This window comes from Salmo salar, chromosome ssa16 (genome assembly GCF_905237065.1).
Source record: "Salmo salar chromosome ssa16, Ssal_v3.1, whole genome shotgun sequence".
NCBI classification, from domain to species: domain Eukaryota; kingdom Metazoa; phylum Chordata; class Actinopteri; order Salmoniformes; family Salmonidae; genus Salmo; species Salmo salar.
This window is the reverse complement of record NC_059457.1, coordinates 10,307,688-10,326,481: the sequence shown is the minus strand read 5'-3', so window position 1 is coordinate 10,326,481 and position 18,794 is coordinate 10,307,688. Positions and strand designations below refer to the sequence as shown.

The 18,794-nt window shown below is 43.6% G+C and overlaps 1 protein-coding gene across 1 annotated transcript in view; it reads left to right on the top strand.

The window, feature by feature from the left end:
* Nucleotides 1-16,895, top strand: part of LOC106573253 (uncharacterized) — a 31,811-nt gene extending 14,916 nt beyond the window's left edge. Inside the window, exons 3-6 of the mRNA XM_045696906.1 lie at nt 7,167-7,223; nt 9,197-9,319; nt 10,023-10,034; nt 15,464-16,895. Of these exons, the coding sequence (XP_045552862.1) occupies nt 7,167-7,223; nt 9,197-9,319; nt 10,023-10,034; nt 15,464-15,601 (330 nt within the window). The 3' untranslated portion in view covers nt 15,602-16,895. The remainder of the gene's footprint in view (nt 1-7,166; nt 7,224-9,196; nt 9,320-10,022; nt 10,035-15,463) is intronic.
* Nucleotides 16,896-18,794: the final 1,899 nt, after the last annotated feature.

The following is an 18,794-nucleotide window of genomic DNA, read 5'->3' as shown; positions in this document are numbered from 1 at the left end:
GTCAGAGCTCCAGAGTTCCTCTGTGGAGATGGGAGAACCTTCCAGAAGGACAACCATCTCTGCAGCACTCCACCAATCAGGCCTTTATGGTAGAGAGGCCAGACTGAAGGCAATCCTCAGTAAAAGACACATGACAGCCCACTTTGAGTTTGCCAAAAGACTCTCAGACCATGAGAAACAAGATGTGATGCTCCACATCCAACCTGACAGAGCTTGAGAGGATATGCAGAGAAGAATGGGAGAAACTCCCCAAATACAGGTGTGCCAAGCTTATAGTGTCATACCCAAGAAAACTTAAGGCTGTAATCGCTGTCAAAGGTAAAGGGTCTGAATACTTACGTAAATGTAATATTTCAGTTATGTATTTGTGATACATTTGGAAAAATGTATTAAAAACAGTTTTTGCTATATGGGGTATTGTTTGTAGATTGAGGGGGAAAAAAACAATTTAATCAATTTTAGAATAAGGCTGTAACGTAACAAAATGTGGAAAAAGTGAAGGGGTCTGAATGCTTTCCGGATGCACTTTATATATAGGGCTATATACAGTATCAATCTAGATCAGGATTATATATTTTGGATGCAATTTGAATGGAGTTGATAGAGAGAAAGACGGCGATAGAATTCTGGCACGTGAACTGATTTAAAGAAACAATATTCGAGTGATAGGCTGTTTTAAAACTCTGCAGTTGCAATTTAAAAAAACAAAATATCTTTACAATTAAAAAACAAAGTGACCCCCGAAAGCCAGATTTAGATGGGTAAATTAGACGCGCATTCAGTCTTTATATTACTGTAGCATAGACGGTGTTGTAGCAAATGTAGGCCTCCTTGTCACAAGAAAAAAGTTACCATGATGAGATGATACGTTGGTCTACATGCATTCTGAACTGCGTTCCATACTGAGATGGTCTGTCTGTTCCCACCATGAGCGTTGATGATTCATCACGCAGAGGCCGTAGAGAAGCCATATAATTTAACAGTTCCTTTTCACGCCATGTTGTTCATAGAAATAATTTACCACTTTCTCTCAGTAATTTATCACGGGAAAAGGGAGTTACTTTTGGGCGGTAAATCTCAGTAACTGTCACATCTACTCCCACTTCCCCTCTCCAGCGCTCGACGTCGCCGGTCTACTAACCATTGGGCCTGGCAACCCATATTTACACACACCTGGCAACCTTCATTATGCACACCTGCGCCTCATTATTAGGCCCACCGGGACTTCATCACCTCCCTGATTACTTCCCCTTTATCTAGCACTCCGTTGTTATCATCCACCAGGCAATATTGTTTATGTTTCCGTGTTAGACGCTTCTCTAGTTTTGTATCGCTCCATGTTCTTCGTCATTAAACATTGCTTCCTGACTCCCTGCGTCTACGTTACAGAATATTGCCTCACAGAATGGAAGCAGCAGCCAACCGAGACATCTCCCAGATGGTCGGTCGAACAGGAAGACCTACTTCGCCAACACCACGATCAGCTGGCGCAACTGAAGTGCTTTAAGAGGCTAGTTAAAGATCATATCACCTCCACCTTACCTGACACCCTAGACCCACTTCAATTTCTATACGTCCCCAATAGATCCAGAGACGATGCAATCGCCATCGCACTGCACGCTGCCCTATCCCATCTGAACAAGAGGAATACCTATGTAAGAATGCTGATCATCAAGCTCATTATTAAGCTTGAGGCCCTGGGTCTGAACCCCGCCTTGTGCGACTGAGTCTTGGACTTCCTGACGGGCTAACCCTAGGTGGTGAAGGTAGGCAACAACACCTCCACTATGCTGATCCTCAACACAGGGGCCCCACAAGGGTGCGTGCTCAGCCCCCTCCTGTACTCCATGTTCACCCATGACTGCGTGGTCATGCACGCCTTCAACTCAGTCATCAAGTTTGCAGATGACACAACAGTAGTAGGCCTGATTACCAACAATGATGAGACAGCCTACAGGGTGGAGGTGAGAGCCCTGGCGGAGTGGTGCCAGGAAAATAACCTCTCCCTCAACATCAACAAAACGAAGGAGCTGATTGTGGGTTTCAGGAAACATAAGGGGTAGCACGCCCCCATCCACATCAGCGGGACCGCAGTGGAGAAGGTGAAAAGCTTCAAGTTCCTCGGCGTAAACATCACTGACAATCTGAAATAGTCCACCCACACAGACAGTGTGGTGAAGAAGGCACTGTAGTGCACCCTGTCTCATTCTGGAGCTAGAGGAGTTAGAGCCCTGATAGATCAAATGAGAGCACCCCTCCAGGTACTCTCATGGTGACTTTGTCTTGACAGGTGATATGTCATTGCCATTACAGTGTTATGTAAAGCGAGCTCTGAAGCACATATCAGAATAGCATTCAGATGCTTTCTCTGCCATCGATTCCCTTCTTCCTGACAGCATCCATTTTGTTGATAGCCTATTGTGTTTATGGCACCTGGGCCCAGTCTGATAAAGCCACGACAAGCTGTAAGAGATTGGCCTAGGTGGGCTCTCATTCACCAAGACCCTCATCTTCCCAAGATGTACCTCTCTAACCAAACAACACAGATATTCCTTTGTTAACAAAACATTCATGTCTCACCTCAGAGCTATCCAGTTTCATTATCGCTGAAAAAAGGACCGCTTTATCCAGAGGTCAGCTGGGAATATGGAACCATGGCACCTCTCCAATGAGCAGCGAGGCTGTATCGTTGTTTCAGACATCGGGCAGAGCGCTCGTCAAATCATAATTCCCCTGACCTTGGTGACCCTCGGAGGCTTTGACAACGCGGGGCCATGCTACAGAACAGGCACTCTCTTTCACGCCCGCCGACGCCAAAATGGCTTTTTCATTCCTCAAACAATCATACGCTAGATCCTCTGAATGGAAGGGCAGATGACATAAGCTGTGGGTTCTCTGGTTTGAGATAAGTGCTTTTTTCTAAACTCCAGAAGCGTGTGGTCAGACCCTAGTGTACGTGCTGACGGTACTGTTATCTTCTTTTTCCCCTCTCATTTAATTTAGCTCCTTGAGCGTTCCTGAAAGCCCAATTTGAATATGCTCATCACTGCTGCAGCCCTGTTGTCAAAATCTCAATTAATATGTTAATGTGTCTGAGATTTTTCATTAGTTACCAGAAGAGTTATTGGCGTCATTTTTTTCAGGAATGTTTTTTTTTTAGGGGGGCATTGCTTTGTTTATATTGCCTGTTGGTGCTGGAGGGGTTTTTTCAATTACAAATCATAAATTGAAATCCTCAACCAAGAAGGAATAACTACCATTGATATGCTTGATTCGTAACAGTCATTGTGTTGACACATCTTCAACTTATAACTTGCTACCTTGATGTATTATCGTAGTTAAATCAGTATCAGTATTCAGAAATAACTCAAATGTTTCTAAGTAAACCTCCTTTCCTTTACTAACACTGTACATTCATTATTTATAAATGGTGCTCCATTGACTTTCTTAACTATTATGGGGCAAATGAGCCAGTGCCACCACCTTGGACATTATGCCAAAGGAAATGTGTGAGAGTTAATGTTGATATCCTCGTTAGTAGCATAGACGTAGCTTAGACATGCATCAGCAAAAGTTGACTTCCCTAACTACTGTGTGATTAGAGAGTAGGCTGTAAGCCCCCACTTGTTCCTTTCCATCTCACTCGACTATTTAGGCCATTTAATTTTCAGACCGAATTATTAAATCATGACTGCAGGGCTAACTTTAGATTTTAATAATAGGGGCCTCCCGAGTGGCGCAGCGGTCTAACGCAGTGCTTGAGGCGTCACTACAGACCCGGGTTCGATCCCAGGCTGTGTCACAGCCGGCCGTGACTGAGAGACCCATGAGGCGGTGCACATTTGCCCCAGTATCGTCCGGGTTAGAGGAGGGTTTGGCTCTAGTGACTCGTTGTGGCAGGCCGGGTGCCTGCAAGCTGACTTCGGTCACCAGCTGGATGGTGTTTCCTGGCTTCCGGGTTAAGCAAGCAGTGTGTCAAGAAGCAGAGTCTGCAGGGTTGTGTTTCGGAGGACGCATGGCTTTTGACCTTCGCTTCTCCCGAGTCCGTAGGGGAGTTGCAGCGATGGAACAAGATTGTAACTCCGAAATTGGGGAGAAAAAAAGGGTAAGAGTAATTAAAAGGGAAGTAGTGCAAAAACCAGAGAGTAGTGGGTTTCTGTTGTTATTGACTGCATCCCAAATAGCACCCTACTCCTTACATAGTCCATAGTTACTTTTGACCAGGGCCCTATAAGCTCTATGTTGGGAATATGGCTTGGGACATAGGCAAAGTAAATCATTTAGCGCCTCAGGTGTTCCCAAAGTAAATTCCGTAGAAATGGAAATTGGCTATAAAATCTTATAGATTATAAGGCAAAACTCTTTCTACTACAACACTCTTATTTTTATTTTATTTCTGAATTATTTTGCATTAATGTTTCTGCCTAATACCTTAATCAAATAAGATGAAAACACTATGATGGACAAGACAGTTAATTACATTTAATTGGATGATCAAAGGCTTGTCTTTTGAGGGTCTTGATAAAACCTGAACTTCAAGTTTCTGAAATTACAAAGCTAGCCTTTATCTCTCTTGTTACTACAAAATAATGTATTCATTGTTGGATGTTTTCTCTCTTGTTTTTGACGATGAGAAAAGCTGAAAACAGTCGCGTCAGTCATTAACTGGCTTTGGTGATGGAAAAGGGATGTGGATCTCTCAGGCTCCTTTGGGTCAATATTGTTTTATTCTGTATAGGTTGGTGAGGGGACACACAACACTGATATACACTGAGTGTACAAAACATTAAGCACACCTTCCTATTATTGAGTTGCACCCCCCCCCCTTTTTGCCCTCAGAACAGCCTCAATTGTCTTGCCCATTCACCCTCTGAATGGCACATATACACAATCCATGTCTCAACTGTCTCTTTAACCCGTCTCCTCCTCTTCATCTACGCTGATTGAAGTGGGTTTAACAATGACATCAATAAGGGATCATAGCTTTCACCTGGATTCACTTGGTCAGTCTTTCAAATGGAAAGAGCAGGTGTGCCTAATGTTTAGTCCACTCAGTATACCACACCTCTTTTATACATGAAGGGACCAGGCTTTTTTCCTGTTCAGATTGCGGTTGTATAATATGTTCATAATACTACCCTGACTCTCTCTTTTTCTTGCTATCTCGCTCTCTTTTTCTCTGTGTCCTTAACTATTCTTCTTTCTTTTGTATTCTACAAAGTCCCTCCTTTTTCATACGCAACTCTAATTGCTCAAGCAGAATGTAGAGTTTCCTTGACGGAATCGAGTGGCCCCGTAAACACACAGCTAATTAGGGAGACTAGCTACTCCTCTACTCCTGAATGGAAGAGAGGTCGGATGCCCCCCTCTGCCCCCCTCTTAAGCTGTCAGTGCATCCAAAGGGGGCTCGCATTGTGTTCGAAAGCGAGGGAGGAGAAAGAAGAGAAAATGAAGAGAAAGTGAAACACCTGTGTTTAGACAGTGTGAGCAGATAGAGGAGTGGAAGTGCAGGGCAGGCTGGCAAATGGCTTTGTTATGCTAAGAGCTGGCCACTTTATTCAGCCGAGGTAGAGGAGAGGAGCCTCATTCATTTATCAACACAGAGAAAGTTTATTTTTTTCTATCTCATTGGCCCATATTTAGAGGCTGTGGATGTGAAAGGAAGGAAGGAAGGAAGGAAGGCTGGATGGTGATGTTGTATGGAGAAAAGGAGTAGAGGTAATTTCAAGTATTTCTATTTCCTCATTCCTTGGTTTGGTGAATATTTTACCCTTTCATTTGTGGTTGACTGTCTAATGATGTGCTGGTAACCCATCACCATAAAGAAATGTAATTTTCACAATGAAAATCTGTCCTTAGGTTGCTAATGAGGAAAGTTGAGGCACCCTCCTTCCCTCTCTCTCCTGGGATATTTCCCCCTCCCTCTCTGACAAGGCATTGCCATCGTGTCCATTTCAAAACAGCAAGCATCCATCACAACACTAGGGGTTTCTGCGATGATGCTCTCATGCTGTGGAGAGAATTGGGGGATGGATAAGGGAGGGAGTGTTATGGTGGGCTTCTCAAGAACTCTTGGTCTTCCCCACCCCTCTTGGGTCTTTTTTTCCATGTTTAAAAAAAAAAAAAATGTTTAAATATATATATATATATTGGTTGATCAAAGGCTTGTCTTTAGATATATATAGATATATATAGATAGATACTGTTTACCAAAACTGTCATCACAAAAAGTTACATCATCAATGCCAAATCGAGCTGGTGCATTTCACATTTCGAAAATAGAGGTATTGTTAGGAAAAGAGGGGTTAGAATTGACAGGATGGGGGATAAGGTAACACCAAGTAGGGTATAGCAGGAGTGGGCATGTTTCAAGGAATGATACACTCAAAAATGTTTGTTCATTAGTCCACTATTAATACAATCCCCAAAAAGTATGCATGTCAGCAGTTTTCACAATGGAGCACTTTCATTACGGAGCAAAACTTGCCTTGATGATGCGTTTTGCATCATATGAAAGATAGTTTTTGAGTGTAGTCTCCCTTTAATATTAATAACAACCCACAACGTCCTCCGTAGGTTTTTTTCTTCCTTCCCTGTGTGCTCACGTAAGCTACAAGAAGTATATTACTAAAGTCCTCCGTCTTGAAATACAATGATTAAACTCCTCATTGACAGCTTACCTCAACAATGCAAGATGTGCTCTAGTTTGTTTATGTTTCTGAAGGTAATCACACAGCATAGTAATGAGAGAGAGAGAGAGAGGGAGCGTTGATCGGTCGAAACGAAACAAAGGATTTTAGAAAATGAAAGAATTAAACCAAAAATCAAGCTTGCTCATTAATCACTAGAGACCTCATCTGACTGTAGACTGGAAATAAAGATGTCAGTTTGAAGATGAAAGCAGTTTCGTCTCTGTGTTTTGGGAAGCCTTTGAGAATTTAGAGAATCATTTTAGGATTTTAATAGATTCATTATATATTCCCTCTTTTCCTTTTCCCTAAGGGAGGTTCATACCCAAAAATTTAAGCACAGAGGCGTTTTTGTCCAAATATTTTATAATTGACAATATGGAAATAGTACTGTTATTTGCCACAAATGTTGCAACAAAAAAAAATTCTCGAAATCTCTGATGCTCATGCTAACTCCTGATTCTTCTTCTGTTTTAGAGCGAGGGATATGTCCAGGAAGAAGATACCAGAAGTGTGGCTGCATCGTCTGTCATGGTATGCTCAGCATTCTGGTGCCATGTATTCTATTCCAATATAAGAGAGTATCTTCCTGTCTATGCATTACCCAAAAACGTTGTGTGAGTGTGTGTTTACATATATGAGAGAGAGAACAGCGAACAGCAGTCTAACAGGCAGTGTGTTCGTGGGGCATTGGGAGGCCGTCAGTATTCTGAGCTGCCATCAGGATGAAATGGAGCCTCTTTTCCCCCACGCCGTTCCCATGGTGATATCCCATAATCACTCCTGTCTTCCTCCGTGGTGGGACACAGACTCATTTGCTCATTGGCTGTGACAGCCTCCTACCTCTCACTGACTGGAAGCAGCAGGGGCCTGAGAGGAGCCATCGATGGAAATAGCAGGGTATCTCCTATAACTGAACGAGAGGGGAAGGATGGAGGGAGGGAGAAAGAGGGTGCGGGAGAGAGGAAGTGGGGTAATTAGAGAACGGTACCCATAAGAAGGTAGGAGAGTGAGATGGGTCCCTACAGTGATGCTCATCATAACACTAGGGAGTTCGTGTCCATAATTAGACCTACTTTACTACAGTCTCTTACTGTATATTGGCTTTGGAAAAACGTGGAGACTTCTCCAGTTACACAAATAGTATGAAAACTATCATTTTAAATTTGAATACATTTTTCTTCCCTCATTCCCGCTCTGTATGGGTAGCCGCCGCTGAAATCGAACCCACGACCCTGGCGTTGCCATACCGCATTATGCTCACTTGTTATACTGTATGTCCTCTCACTTTCTTTCAAAGTGTCCCTCCCGCCCTCTATCCTCTAGCTAACTCTGCCTCTCTGCTCCCACCATTCCCCCCACTGTGGTGCTGTTGTCAGGCTGAGGGACAGCCTCCCAGGGTGAAAGGTAGAGAGGCAGGATTTTATAATTAATGTGGAGCTGACACCTGCATGGCCAGTGTAAACAGGTGAACTGTGAAGAAGAGGCCCTCCCTGGCAGGCCACTGATTAAAGCCTGGCTCTCTGCTTCTCTCTCATTCACGCTGTCCTGCTGGTCAATAAACACCACTAATGGTATCAGACCACCCACCCAGCCCACGGGCACGGATAAAGGTCAAACATAACAGGGGGGTGGGTGGTGGGGCTGGGACTTTCAGAAAAGTTTAATATGATTCTACAACCTAAAAAAAGACATCAATATTTTTAGATTGGTTTGCACAAGCGAGTGCACTCAAAGGTACTCATGTCGCTCTGTTTGTTAGATTGATGCTCTACTATTCAGAGTAGCAGTGTTGACAATTCGTCTTTGCCTCAGCCTCGAATGCTGAAAATCCCCTCAAGTTAATCATTGACCTTGATTTGCCAGCTTAAGCCAGATTTGGGTTGGTTGCCTCTCTTTAGCCCTGGAGCGAGTACCTGCCGTTTCTACCACAGATTCCCTGCCTGCATATAGATCCTTATCTACTTTATTAGTTGGCTTTGTTTGTTTACTATCGGGAATAATTCCCTCACTTCCCACTGATAATAGCCTTTCCACTCGGTGAAGATAAATGGATTGTCCTCCCTACTCATCACCTTGCAAGCAGAGGCTCATGAAAGATTCAGAAATGGCACCCTATTCCCTATATAGTGCACTACTTCTGATCAGCGAAGTACTGCACTATGTAGGCAATAAGGTACTTTGGGACACAGCCCGGGAGAGTCTTCAGACTGGATGAAAAAATGTGTGCTTTGGAAGAAAGCTGAGGATTGTAGTGAAAATGATGTGAAATAATTATAGGCTGAGTGAAAGAGATTGTTTTGTTTCTCAAGAAGAATGACAAGAGTTGTTCAGAGATGCTCTTCTTGGTGTGAAATTACCAACAAACATCATGTTTGTGTAGCTTTTAGGGAATATTAGCATGGTGTAGTTTTAGTCAGACTCTACCAGCAACTGTAGACAAGTGTAAAATATTTTCATTGTTTCATTTCTACTGATTATCTTTCTCTCTGTCTCTCTCTACTCAGTCTGTGTTCCCCAGGATTCAGTTGGATCCTCTGGAGAAGGACTGGCTACGATCCTGTGCCCTGGGGAACACAGCTGCTCTCCGACAGCTCCTCACACAGGACTCCAGCCTGGCCTCAAAGAAGGTACTACCTCCCCTAACCCTCACCCTCTACCTCACCATCAGCCCCATCCCGGCCTCCAAGAAGATACCAAATATAAGGCTCTGGACTAGGGTAAACCTGTTTTGATCTGGTCTATCCAAAGCCATGCATTTGATTGGCACATTTTCAAGCCCATCTCCCATAGGATTGACACTAAACACACACACTCTGGCCTCCTATAGGATTCAGCATGATGGCACCCGGGAGCTTCCTCTCTTCATCTAGGATCAGATAAGGGAGCCTCTGTTGATGGGGTTGATGGGCATCTAGCTACTGAGGCTACTGAGATTGAAAGACAAAAAACAAACATCAGGAAAGGTAGCTTGATCCCTTATCAGTCAATCCCATCAAGCGTTGTCACACAGAATTGAACCAGCACATAGTAGCTGTCTTGTCGCCCTCTCTTGAGACATCAGGTTTTCATGGACCATTTCACCTCCACAAAAGCTGTCAGATCGCAATGTTGATGTCATTGACCTTGTTTAAAGATGAGATCTTCAGATAAGGATCCTCTGAAAGCCATCTGGTACTTATATTGAAGGATGTTCTTATAATACAGTTAATGCGGAGCACATGAAAAAGTTATGATATATACCATAAATATTAAGGTAATAAATTAGACCCATTTTTTTTCCAGATGCCTAACATTTGCACTCTATTCCCATGTGTTTGACGCTCTCACCAGGACTTCATCACTGTAAGTAGCCTCCAATATTTCTCCTACCGTCCTCCCTTCCTCTTTCACTGGCCCTAACCTATCTGTTACGTTGCTAATTCACACAGAAAAGTAGTCCAGATACAGTAGCTTCGTTTTTTTGTTTTATTTCTGCAGTTTGATGTTTTACCAAAAACAAATACGTAATACCTTCTTGAATAGTCAGTACTTTGCCAAACTGTACAGATGAAGAGGAAACTTAGTGTGACATCAACATATTAAGTGTATACCCTCTACTCTTGGCTTCCCTGTGGCTCAGTTGGTAGAGCATGGTGTTTGCAAAGTCCGCATGGTGTTTGCAACGCCAGGGTTGTGGGTTCGATTCCCACGGGGGGCCAGTAGGAGAAAAAAAAAAGAAATGTATGCATTCACTACTGTAAGTCGCTCTGGATAAGAGCATCTGCTAAATGACTAAAATGTAAATGTAAATGGCCTCCTTGATTTACCCAGTGAGTAATGGGGAAACAGGCGGTGGACTCTAAAGACACAGGTTTAAATTCTTCAGACCCCCACTAAATATACTGCATTCTCTCCAGTGTGCATCGACAGCCCCTCTCCTCCACCTATTGGCTAACACGTCTGTATTCATTTCTATCTGACCGGTCTGCTGGCTTGTTAAATCAATCCCTCCCTTCCCACTGAAACTCTGGCGTTAGAGTTGAGCACTTACAAAACAATGGTCTTAAGGAAATCAGACACTTCAGCTACAACAAATAAGCAGTTAGTAAACTTCTTAGCATAGCGAATTAAAATGATGGAGGATGGAGAGATGTAGGGACAGAGAGATGTAGGGAGATAGAGGGATGAAGGGAAAGAGACTCCCCACCTTTATCAGAGGGACATGAGAGCCAGATTAGAGAAGAACATGTGACATAAAGGACGGGTTATCCCCGTTTCCAAAACGTATGATTCTATCCAAGATTAAAGGTGGAAGGTGTTAAAAAATCTCAACAACCAGCTGTTGTGAACCATGATAGGATGAATTTTGTAAATGATTCAAACGATCAAATAATACATAATTGACAAATTCTGCAGACAAAACTGAACACAAACAAGGAGTTAATATTTCTGACCACAACCTCAGGGAGTGTCCAGGATGTAACTTACTCCTATAGGAATGACATCTTATACTATAACAAGCACCATAATATTCAATATTCTCTTTCTCCTATGAATTGTACTGCCCGATGGCCGTTCTACAACTCTTTTGTGTTAACCTGCTGCTGGAAACCAAGGGGGTGAGTAGTGGCATTTTCACGATGTCCATGTGCCTCCTTTCTGTACTGATCAAAAATGTTGCTGTTGGCTTACAGCTAAAACAAAACATCCCCAATACTTTTATTTCAATTAGCTAATCATTGATAATTCATAGTGCTCTTTCATAGTGCTCCGGCAGTGTCAAAGGTTGGTGTCTCGTTGTTCTTTAAAACAGGAGCAACATTTATTCAGAAGTCTACTAAATGGGATTCACACCAACATCCAATTTCTGACATGTATCAAGTTTTAAGGTAGGACCCAGGTGCAGACAGTGTTGAAGAAACTAAAGTTTATTCTTTAAACAGGGGCAGGCAAATGACAGGTCAAGGCAGGCAGGGGTCAAGGCAGGCAGAACAGTCAGAATTGGGAAACTAGAAAACAGGAGTAAGGAACAGGCAGGAGCAGGGAAACAAAACGCTGGTAGGTTCCACGAACAAAACGAACTGGCAACAGACAAACAGGGAACACAGGTATAAATACACAGGGGATAATGGGGAAGATGGGCGACACCTGGAGGGGGGTGGAGACGAGCACAAAGACAGGTGAAACAACTCAGGGCGTGACAGCATGTTTATCTACAAAACAAACAAAAAGCTGGAATTATTTTGCAAGGCACACAAACACCCTCCATACATTCTGACATGCCTTGGTTCTCCCTATCACCCTACAGTCAAACACACACACACCTACACACACACCTACACACACACCTACACACACCTACACACACACCTACACACACACACACACACACACACACACACACACACACACACACACACACAGCTGAATAAAAACATACTGTACTGTCCTACATACACAATGTTATTTTTTATTAAGCCTTTCTTCAGGCGTCTGAGTTTTGTTTAGTATTAGCGGTCAGTCAGTGTGATGGGCCAGAGAATCCAAATGACTGTATCCACTGAGTTTAGCTCACTCTGTAGTCATGGGCTAGGTCCCAAATGACACCTTATTCCCTATATAATGCATTACTTTTCATCAGGGCCCATAGAGCTATTTAGAGACTAGGGTGCCGTTTGGGATGCAGACATGACGCCGGAGCCCAGATGATCATGGTGTGTAATGATATTGTAATTGAATGGTAATTAATAGTTGAAAAAACACAGCTTTCACTGCCTGAAGGCAGATTTATACCACTATACCGTCCTCACCAGATGAGAGCTACTGATAATTTTTTCGTAGAATGAAACAATTCCATGAATTTTGTAGTGTTTTTTTTTTTTTTACATAGGTTTTTTGTTTGAACATTTTGTGTGTTTTAAACACGGAATTTCACTGCCACTGTCATTGTACAGAAATTCAGCATTACTTTGGTTTAGTTGAACCCCAACCAATACTTTCTCTATAACTGGCTCTACACCAGTATGCTACAACACAAAGGCATTATTTCACGCGCTATGAAAACGTTGTTGAGGTATGTCTGTTGAGAACAGCAGCGCATATGGTAGCCTATTGCCACAGTCCGGCTTTGAAAGGCAACTGCTGAAGCCAGAGCAGGAATTTCACACAGCATTGAGCGAGACTGCATAAACAAGCGCTAAGCTGTCTATTGAAAGGCTCCAAAGCAAAAGACCTCGTCCATATGGCCTCTCCTAAAACTCTCCCTCCTTCAGTCGGTTTGTATAGCCCCCCGATACCAGCTCCATGGGCCCCACCATGCAGAAGTAACAACATCAATGGTGTAAACCCTTGCCACTTGAGATTATTACATTTCTTTCTATGCTTCACTTGATCAAAATGGAAGAAGTGGAATTTACGCCTTTTTGATGTTCTTTTTCCTGCTGCTTTCAGATGGGCATTGGGAACTGGTTTTGTTGTTCGTCCCTGTACCAGAATACCACCCACTAAAGGGCCACAGATGCCAATCTGATGGTAGCAGACGGTCGGATGGCAGTTACCAGTTTGAACAGGGTCACTGTTGTCAAACTGTCCCATGATGCATGGCAGATACCTCCCAGAAGGTTTTTCTCTCTATTCATGGGCCCGGATTTAAAACACCCTGTTGAAAAGAAAGGTTGTACCTTATGGCCACAGTAAATCTAATGCAATTATAGTGTGCTATAATGCTAACTAACATGGGACATTTTGTAAACAGTAGGTACTGGTTGAAGCACAATATGATACTGTTCGATTGTATTGTATTCAGCAACTATGTGCATCATTACTAATCCTATAACTTTAACAGCAAAACATATTTACATTTTTTAAATAGCTGATGTAAAGTGGACAGTCAGATACTGGTCACAGTTGCTCATCATAACATGGTGAGTGACAGTAGCTCCAGACCTGGATGGAGAAGCGTTTTTAATCAGTTTGTGTCTGGAGCGTTAGGGAGGCCAAACAGTCTGACTGAGTGACGGAAGAACCCCAACAGGCATCACAGAGCTCGGTTAGCACCTTGTAATGAAACCAGGCCGGTTAAAGCAGCTTGGCAGCATCCCGCCTCGACGGGCACAGTGGTCAGTCTACATTAACACACGCACGCATGCATGTGCTCCCGAACCCAAAATAACTCCCATTAGCTATCCCGCAGACAGACAAAACAGCATTTTTTTCCTCCTCCCAGCCATTGGTTTTTGCTAGATTTCCGCGCTCTCGGTTGTTGGCTGAATGAAATATATAGGCGAGAGATAATTAAACGCTTGGAAAGCAGTGGGAAACACTGTTCTATTTGTTTCATCTAATCTACTGTACCGCAACATGGTAGTGACAGTGTGAGGTTGGTAGGGAGCGGGCCGGGGTAGGAAAGGCCAGGGTTGACACTGTGTGTCCTTATGAAAGGGATGGGGTGGAAGCACAAACGTGCAGAGTTTTAACAGTCTCTGTGTTAAAAGATACAAAGAATCAGTTCAGAAGGACAAGAAGATTACTGTTACTATAGTTCCCTGTGTTCTCTATGGGGACTATCTTAATCTTAAAAGGAAGATTACGGGGAACTCTTGTTGATTGAAGGGTTTAGTTTGAACCCATGCCAAATCTGAACAGAATAGGACCAAAGGTGTCAATGAATGGACATGTCAGAGAGTGAACCCATCAAAGCATGCCTCTCCTCTCACCTCTCTCTACTTTGATGTGCTTCGACTGGGAATGTGGATGGAGGGGAATGGCTAAAGTCCCGGCTCTACATCAATACGTCCATGCGCACAATTAGAATAGCTGCTCTGGAGAAAAGGCAGAACAGGGATGGAATCCGGACATAATACAAAGGGGATGCACAGGTTATGATACCCACCATGTATCACATTGTGATTGATTATAATGGTTAGAGCAGTGCTCATACGATAAACTTTCACTCCTTCCTTCCTTTCGTCTTGTTTTTCTTCTATCCCCGTAAATTGGACATCAAGTTTGTAAGTATATAGAATAAACATCAATATTATAGATGGGCTTCAATGACTCTGTTTGTGTGGGTGTGTGTACTAAGTGTTCCTCTTTCTCTCCCATAAGACTGTTGTGTTCCCTAATTGTGTAGCTAGTTACCAGTCGATTCATTATAATACATTAAATGATCTGATTTGGACTCATTCAGTTCTACACAATAGAAATTGGATAACTGTCCTTGAATCTGGCCCTTTAGTGAGGCATCAATAAACTCAACATTGGGCCGAATTAAGCCAGCTTATTACAGAGCAGACACAATGCCTGGCCATTCTTCACAGCCAAATCTGTTTAGGCAAATTAGGCATCAATTAAATTCAAAGGGACATTTTATTTAAATGAGCCATTCATGTTTTTTCTTTTTGTGTCACTGCTGTTGTGGAGGCTGTGTAGATGTACAATTCTTCTTATATTAATTGACAGTTGGCCTGAGTGAGGAGCGGTTATCCCTTCTATTGTAACATTGAAACGTAGTAAGTCCTAACTGAAATTTTACTCAAGAAATATGCCTTCATTAAAGATATTGAATAGTATCTGTGACCATACAATTACTTATTGGTTATGTACAAAACAAACTTCAACTCAAACCTCTGCACAAATCTCCCATTGACATCAGTGCTTTATTTACATGTTACGTAGCCTAGTTCCTAGTCAGGATTCCACCCAGTCAGTCACTCAGTCAGTACGTGCGTATGGTAGGAGCAGTCTCAGTGTTGAATGACTGGCCCCTCCTCTCTGTCTGTGTGTGTTCTCAGACGGCGCTTCACTGGGCAGCCAAGCAAGGCAGCGTGGAGGGTGTGGACATGATGGCTCGCACCGGCGTGGACGTCAACATCAAATCGGTGAGCGGACGCCGCGGTGACAGGTGGTGTCGGGCTGTGAAGGGTCAATGACTTCAGTTCACACTGACTCTTTACTCGCACCTCATACAGACCACAGCTACCACATCTCCTCATGCAGTTATCATTTGCTATGTCCGTCAATTGTCCACCACAGATGCAGACGCACACACACACATGAACAGGTGTGGCTACTCTTTAAGATTCCTGCTGAGGTTATACTTCAGTTTCCCTGTGGTGTTTTAGTCCAAAGTCTTTCAAAGGAACTTCTCCTCAACTCTGGGCTGCTGGTTTGATAAAGGACCGCACCACTTAAACTAGCTACAGATTGAACACCAGATAATTTGATATAACTAGAGATTTTTGGTTCACTCAGACAACAACAAATATGCAAAAGTAGCCCAATTAGCGGTAGAGATGGGGGGGCATCTTCTTGTCGCGCGCGGTGCTCAAGTTTATAACGGCTGTCAGTCAAAACCAATACAGCGCTGTGAAACGGAGAACAGGAACTCTGACGTTAATGTACAGCCTCTGCATTCCACTTTAGGCACTTATCAATAACAAAATCCGTATACGGGGTGACAGGGGCTGTGAGTGGAAAGGGTTGCTAACAGAGCATTTTCTAAATTCAAAATGAACCACCTGCAACTGGACACAGACTTTTATAATATACTTCTTTGCCTGAATCGACAACTAAAAAGGTATTGCCGAATACAGGTTAGTTGAAAAATCTATGGCAGTGGTTTGTATTATACATTATCTGGTGTACAATCTCTAGCTACACTTAAACCCATTCCACCCCAAGACAGTTGACATTGTCTAATGTGCAGCACTGAATAAATATCAGTTAAGCATTACCTCATGAGGATTTTCACTCAATGTCATATCCCTCCCTATCTGGTTAAGTAGTGTGAAAATATTCATTGTTTGTTTTCTGTCATTTCGTTATTTAAAAAATGCTAATTTCTCTTTTATCTGTCACATCATACTCTTTTTGTCATTCATTTCGGGGCAGATATAGACATTTGAGAGCTTTGTTATTTTCTCAGCCCGGGGCTAAGTTTGCCTTCACAGTCAATAAAAATGAAAACCATACCACACACAAACACACACAAACCCTGCTGTCTTGTATGTAGAGAGGCAGCAGAGGCAGGTGGGTGGTGGATTTATTCGAAGGGGCAATGTTGTGATTACTTAATGGCTTCTCAGACAGCCATGGGCCTGTAGAATTCAATTTAGCGTCTGCCTCTCTAAGTGTTAATCTCCTGTCCTCGCAGCCCGCTGCCTGGTTATGATGTGATGTGATAATCCAAGATGGCGTAGCAGTCAGACGTCTTTGTCCTGTCGTGTCCCTTGTATATATATTTTTACATATTTTTCTTCACATATCTTTTAAAAATATTTTCCTTAACCTCAACTTCTAAATACTCTCCTGCAACCCGCCTCACCCAATGTGGCGTGGATCTGTTTTTTTTCGAAAGTATTTCTATTTACTTTGGATCTGGAATCCCTCAACTGAAGCTAGCCAGCTAACTACCTACCAGCTATCAGTCAGCAAACCACTGCTAGCGGTCATCAGCTAACCTTTAGCTCGGAAAACTCTCGCCAGTTAGAACAACGTGACTCAAACCAGAGCATAACGGACCTATTATTCTTTTTTTCCCCCCATATCCCCGGATTCCTACCGCAAACTCTGAACATTTTCATCTGGATCTTCGCAACTAGCTAACCGCAATCCCGGGTGACTACTCCTGGCTAGCGTTTCCATCCCGGAGCAAGCACCAATTAGCCTAAAGCTAGCCCGGTCAGGGCTCCTGTTCTACTACCGAAGCCCACTCCTGGACTACAATATCCGGACCCCTTCTACTGCCGGTACGGGGCACGGAACCTGCCCGAGGATTCCAACAGGCTCCTCAGGCGCGACGTCCGCTGAAGGCCCATTCTGCTAACCGCGGCCTACTAGCTACCAAGAGCTACTTGGAACCCTACTAATTCCACGACTGGTCTATCGACGTCACCGCACGAAGAGGCAAAAACAGACTTACCCCCATCGCGACGTCCCACAAAGGCTAACTTGCTAGCCCTGGTCTGTTAACTGCTAGCTTGCTAGCCCCGGTCTGCTAACTGCTAAATTTGCCTGCCCAGGTCTGCTAACTGCTAGCCCCGGTCTGCCAACAGCTTGCTTGCTAACACGGTCTGCTAACTGCTAGTTTGCCAGCACCGGTCTGCTAACTGCTAGCTTGTTTAGCCCCGGCCTACTAACTGTTAGCTTGTTAGCATCGGCCTGCTAACTGTCTGAATCACCGTGTCCCCAGTCAACCCAACCACTCACTGGACCCATACCCATGCCTCTCTCTAATATCAATATGCCTCGTGCATTACTGTCCTGGTTAGTGATTACTGTCTTATTTCACTGTAGAGCCTCTAGCCCTGCTCAATATGCCTTAACCAACCATGTTGTTCCACCTCCTACATATGCGATGACATCACCTGGTTTAAACGTCTCTAGAGACTATATCTCTCTCATCATTACTCAATGCCTAGGTTTACCTCCAATGTACTCACATCCTACCTTACCTTTGTATGTACACAATGCCTTGAATCTACGCTATCGTGCCCAGAAACCTGCTCCTTTTACTCTCTATTCCGAACGTGCTAGACGACCAGTTCGTATAGCCTTTAACCGTACCCTTATCCTACTTCTCCTCTGGTGATGTGGAGGTTATTCCAGGTCCTGTAGTGCCTAGCTCCACTCCCACTCCCCAGGTGCTCTCATTTGTTGACTTCTGTAACCGTAAAAGCCTTGGTTTCATGGACGTTAACATTAGAAGCCTACTCCCTAAGTTTGTTTTACTCACTGCTTTAGCACACTCTGACAACCCGGGTGTCTGAATCCTGGCTTAGGAAAACCACCAAAAACCCTGAAATCTCCATCGCTAACTATAACATTTTCCGCCAAGATAGAACTGCCAAAGGGGGCGGTGTTGCAATCTACTGCAAAGGTAGCCTGCAGAGTTCTGTATTACTATCCAAGTCTGTACCCAAACAATTCGAGCTTCTACTTCTAAAAATTCACCTTTCCAGAAACAAGCCTCTCACTGTTGCCGCTTGCTATAGACCTCCCTCTGCCCCCACCTGTGCCCTCGATACCATATGTGAATTGATTGCCCCCCATCTATCTTCTGAGCTCGTGCTACTAGGTGACCTAAACTGGGACATGCTTAACACCCCGGCCATCCTACAATCT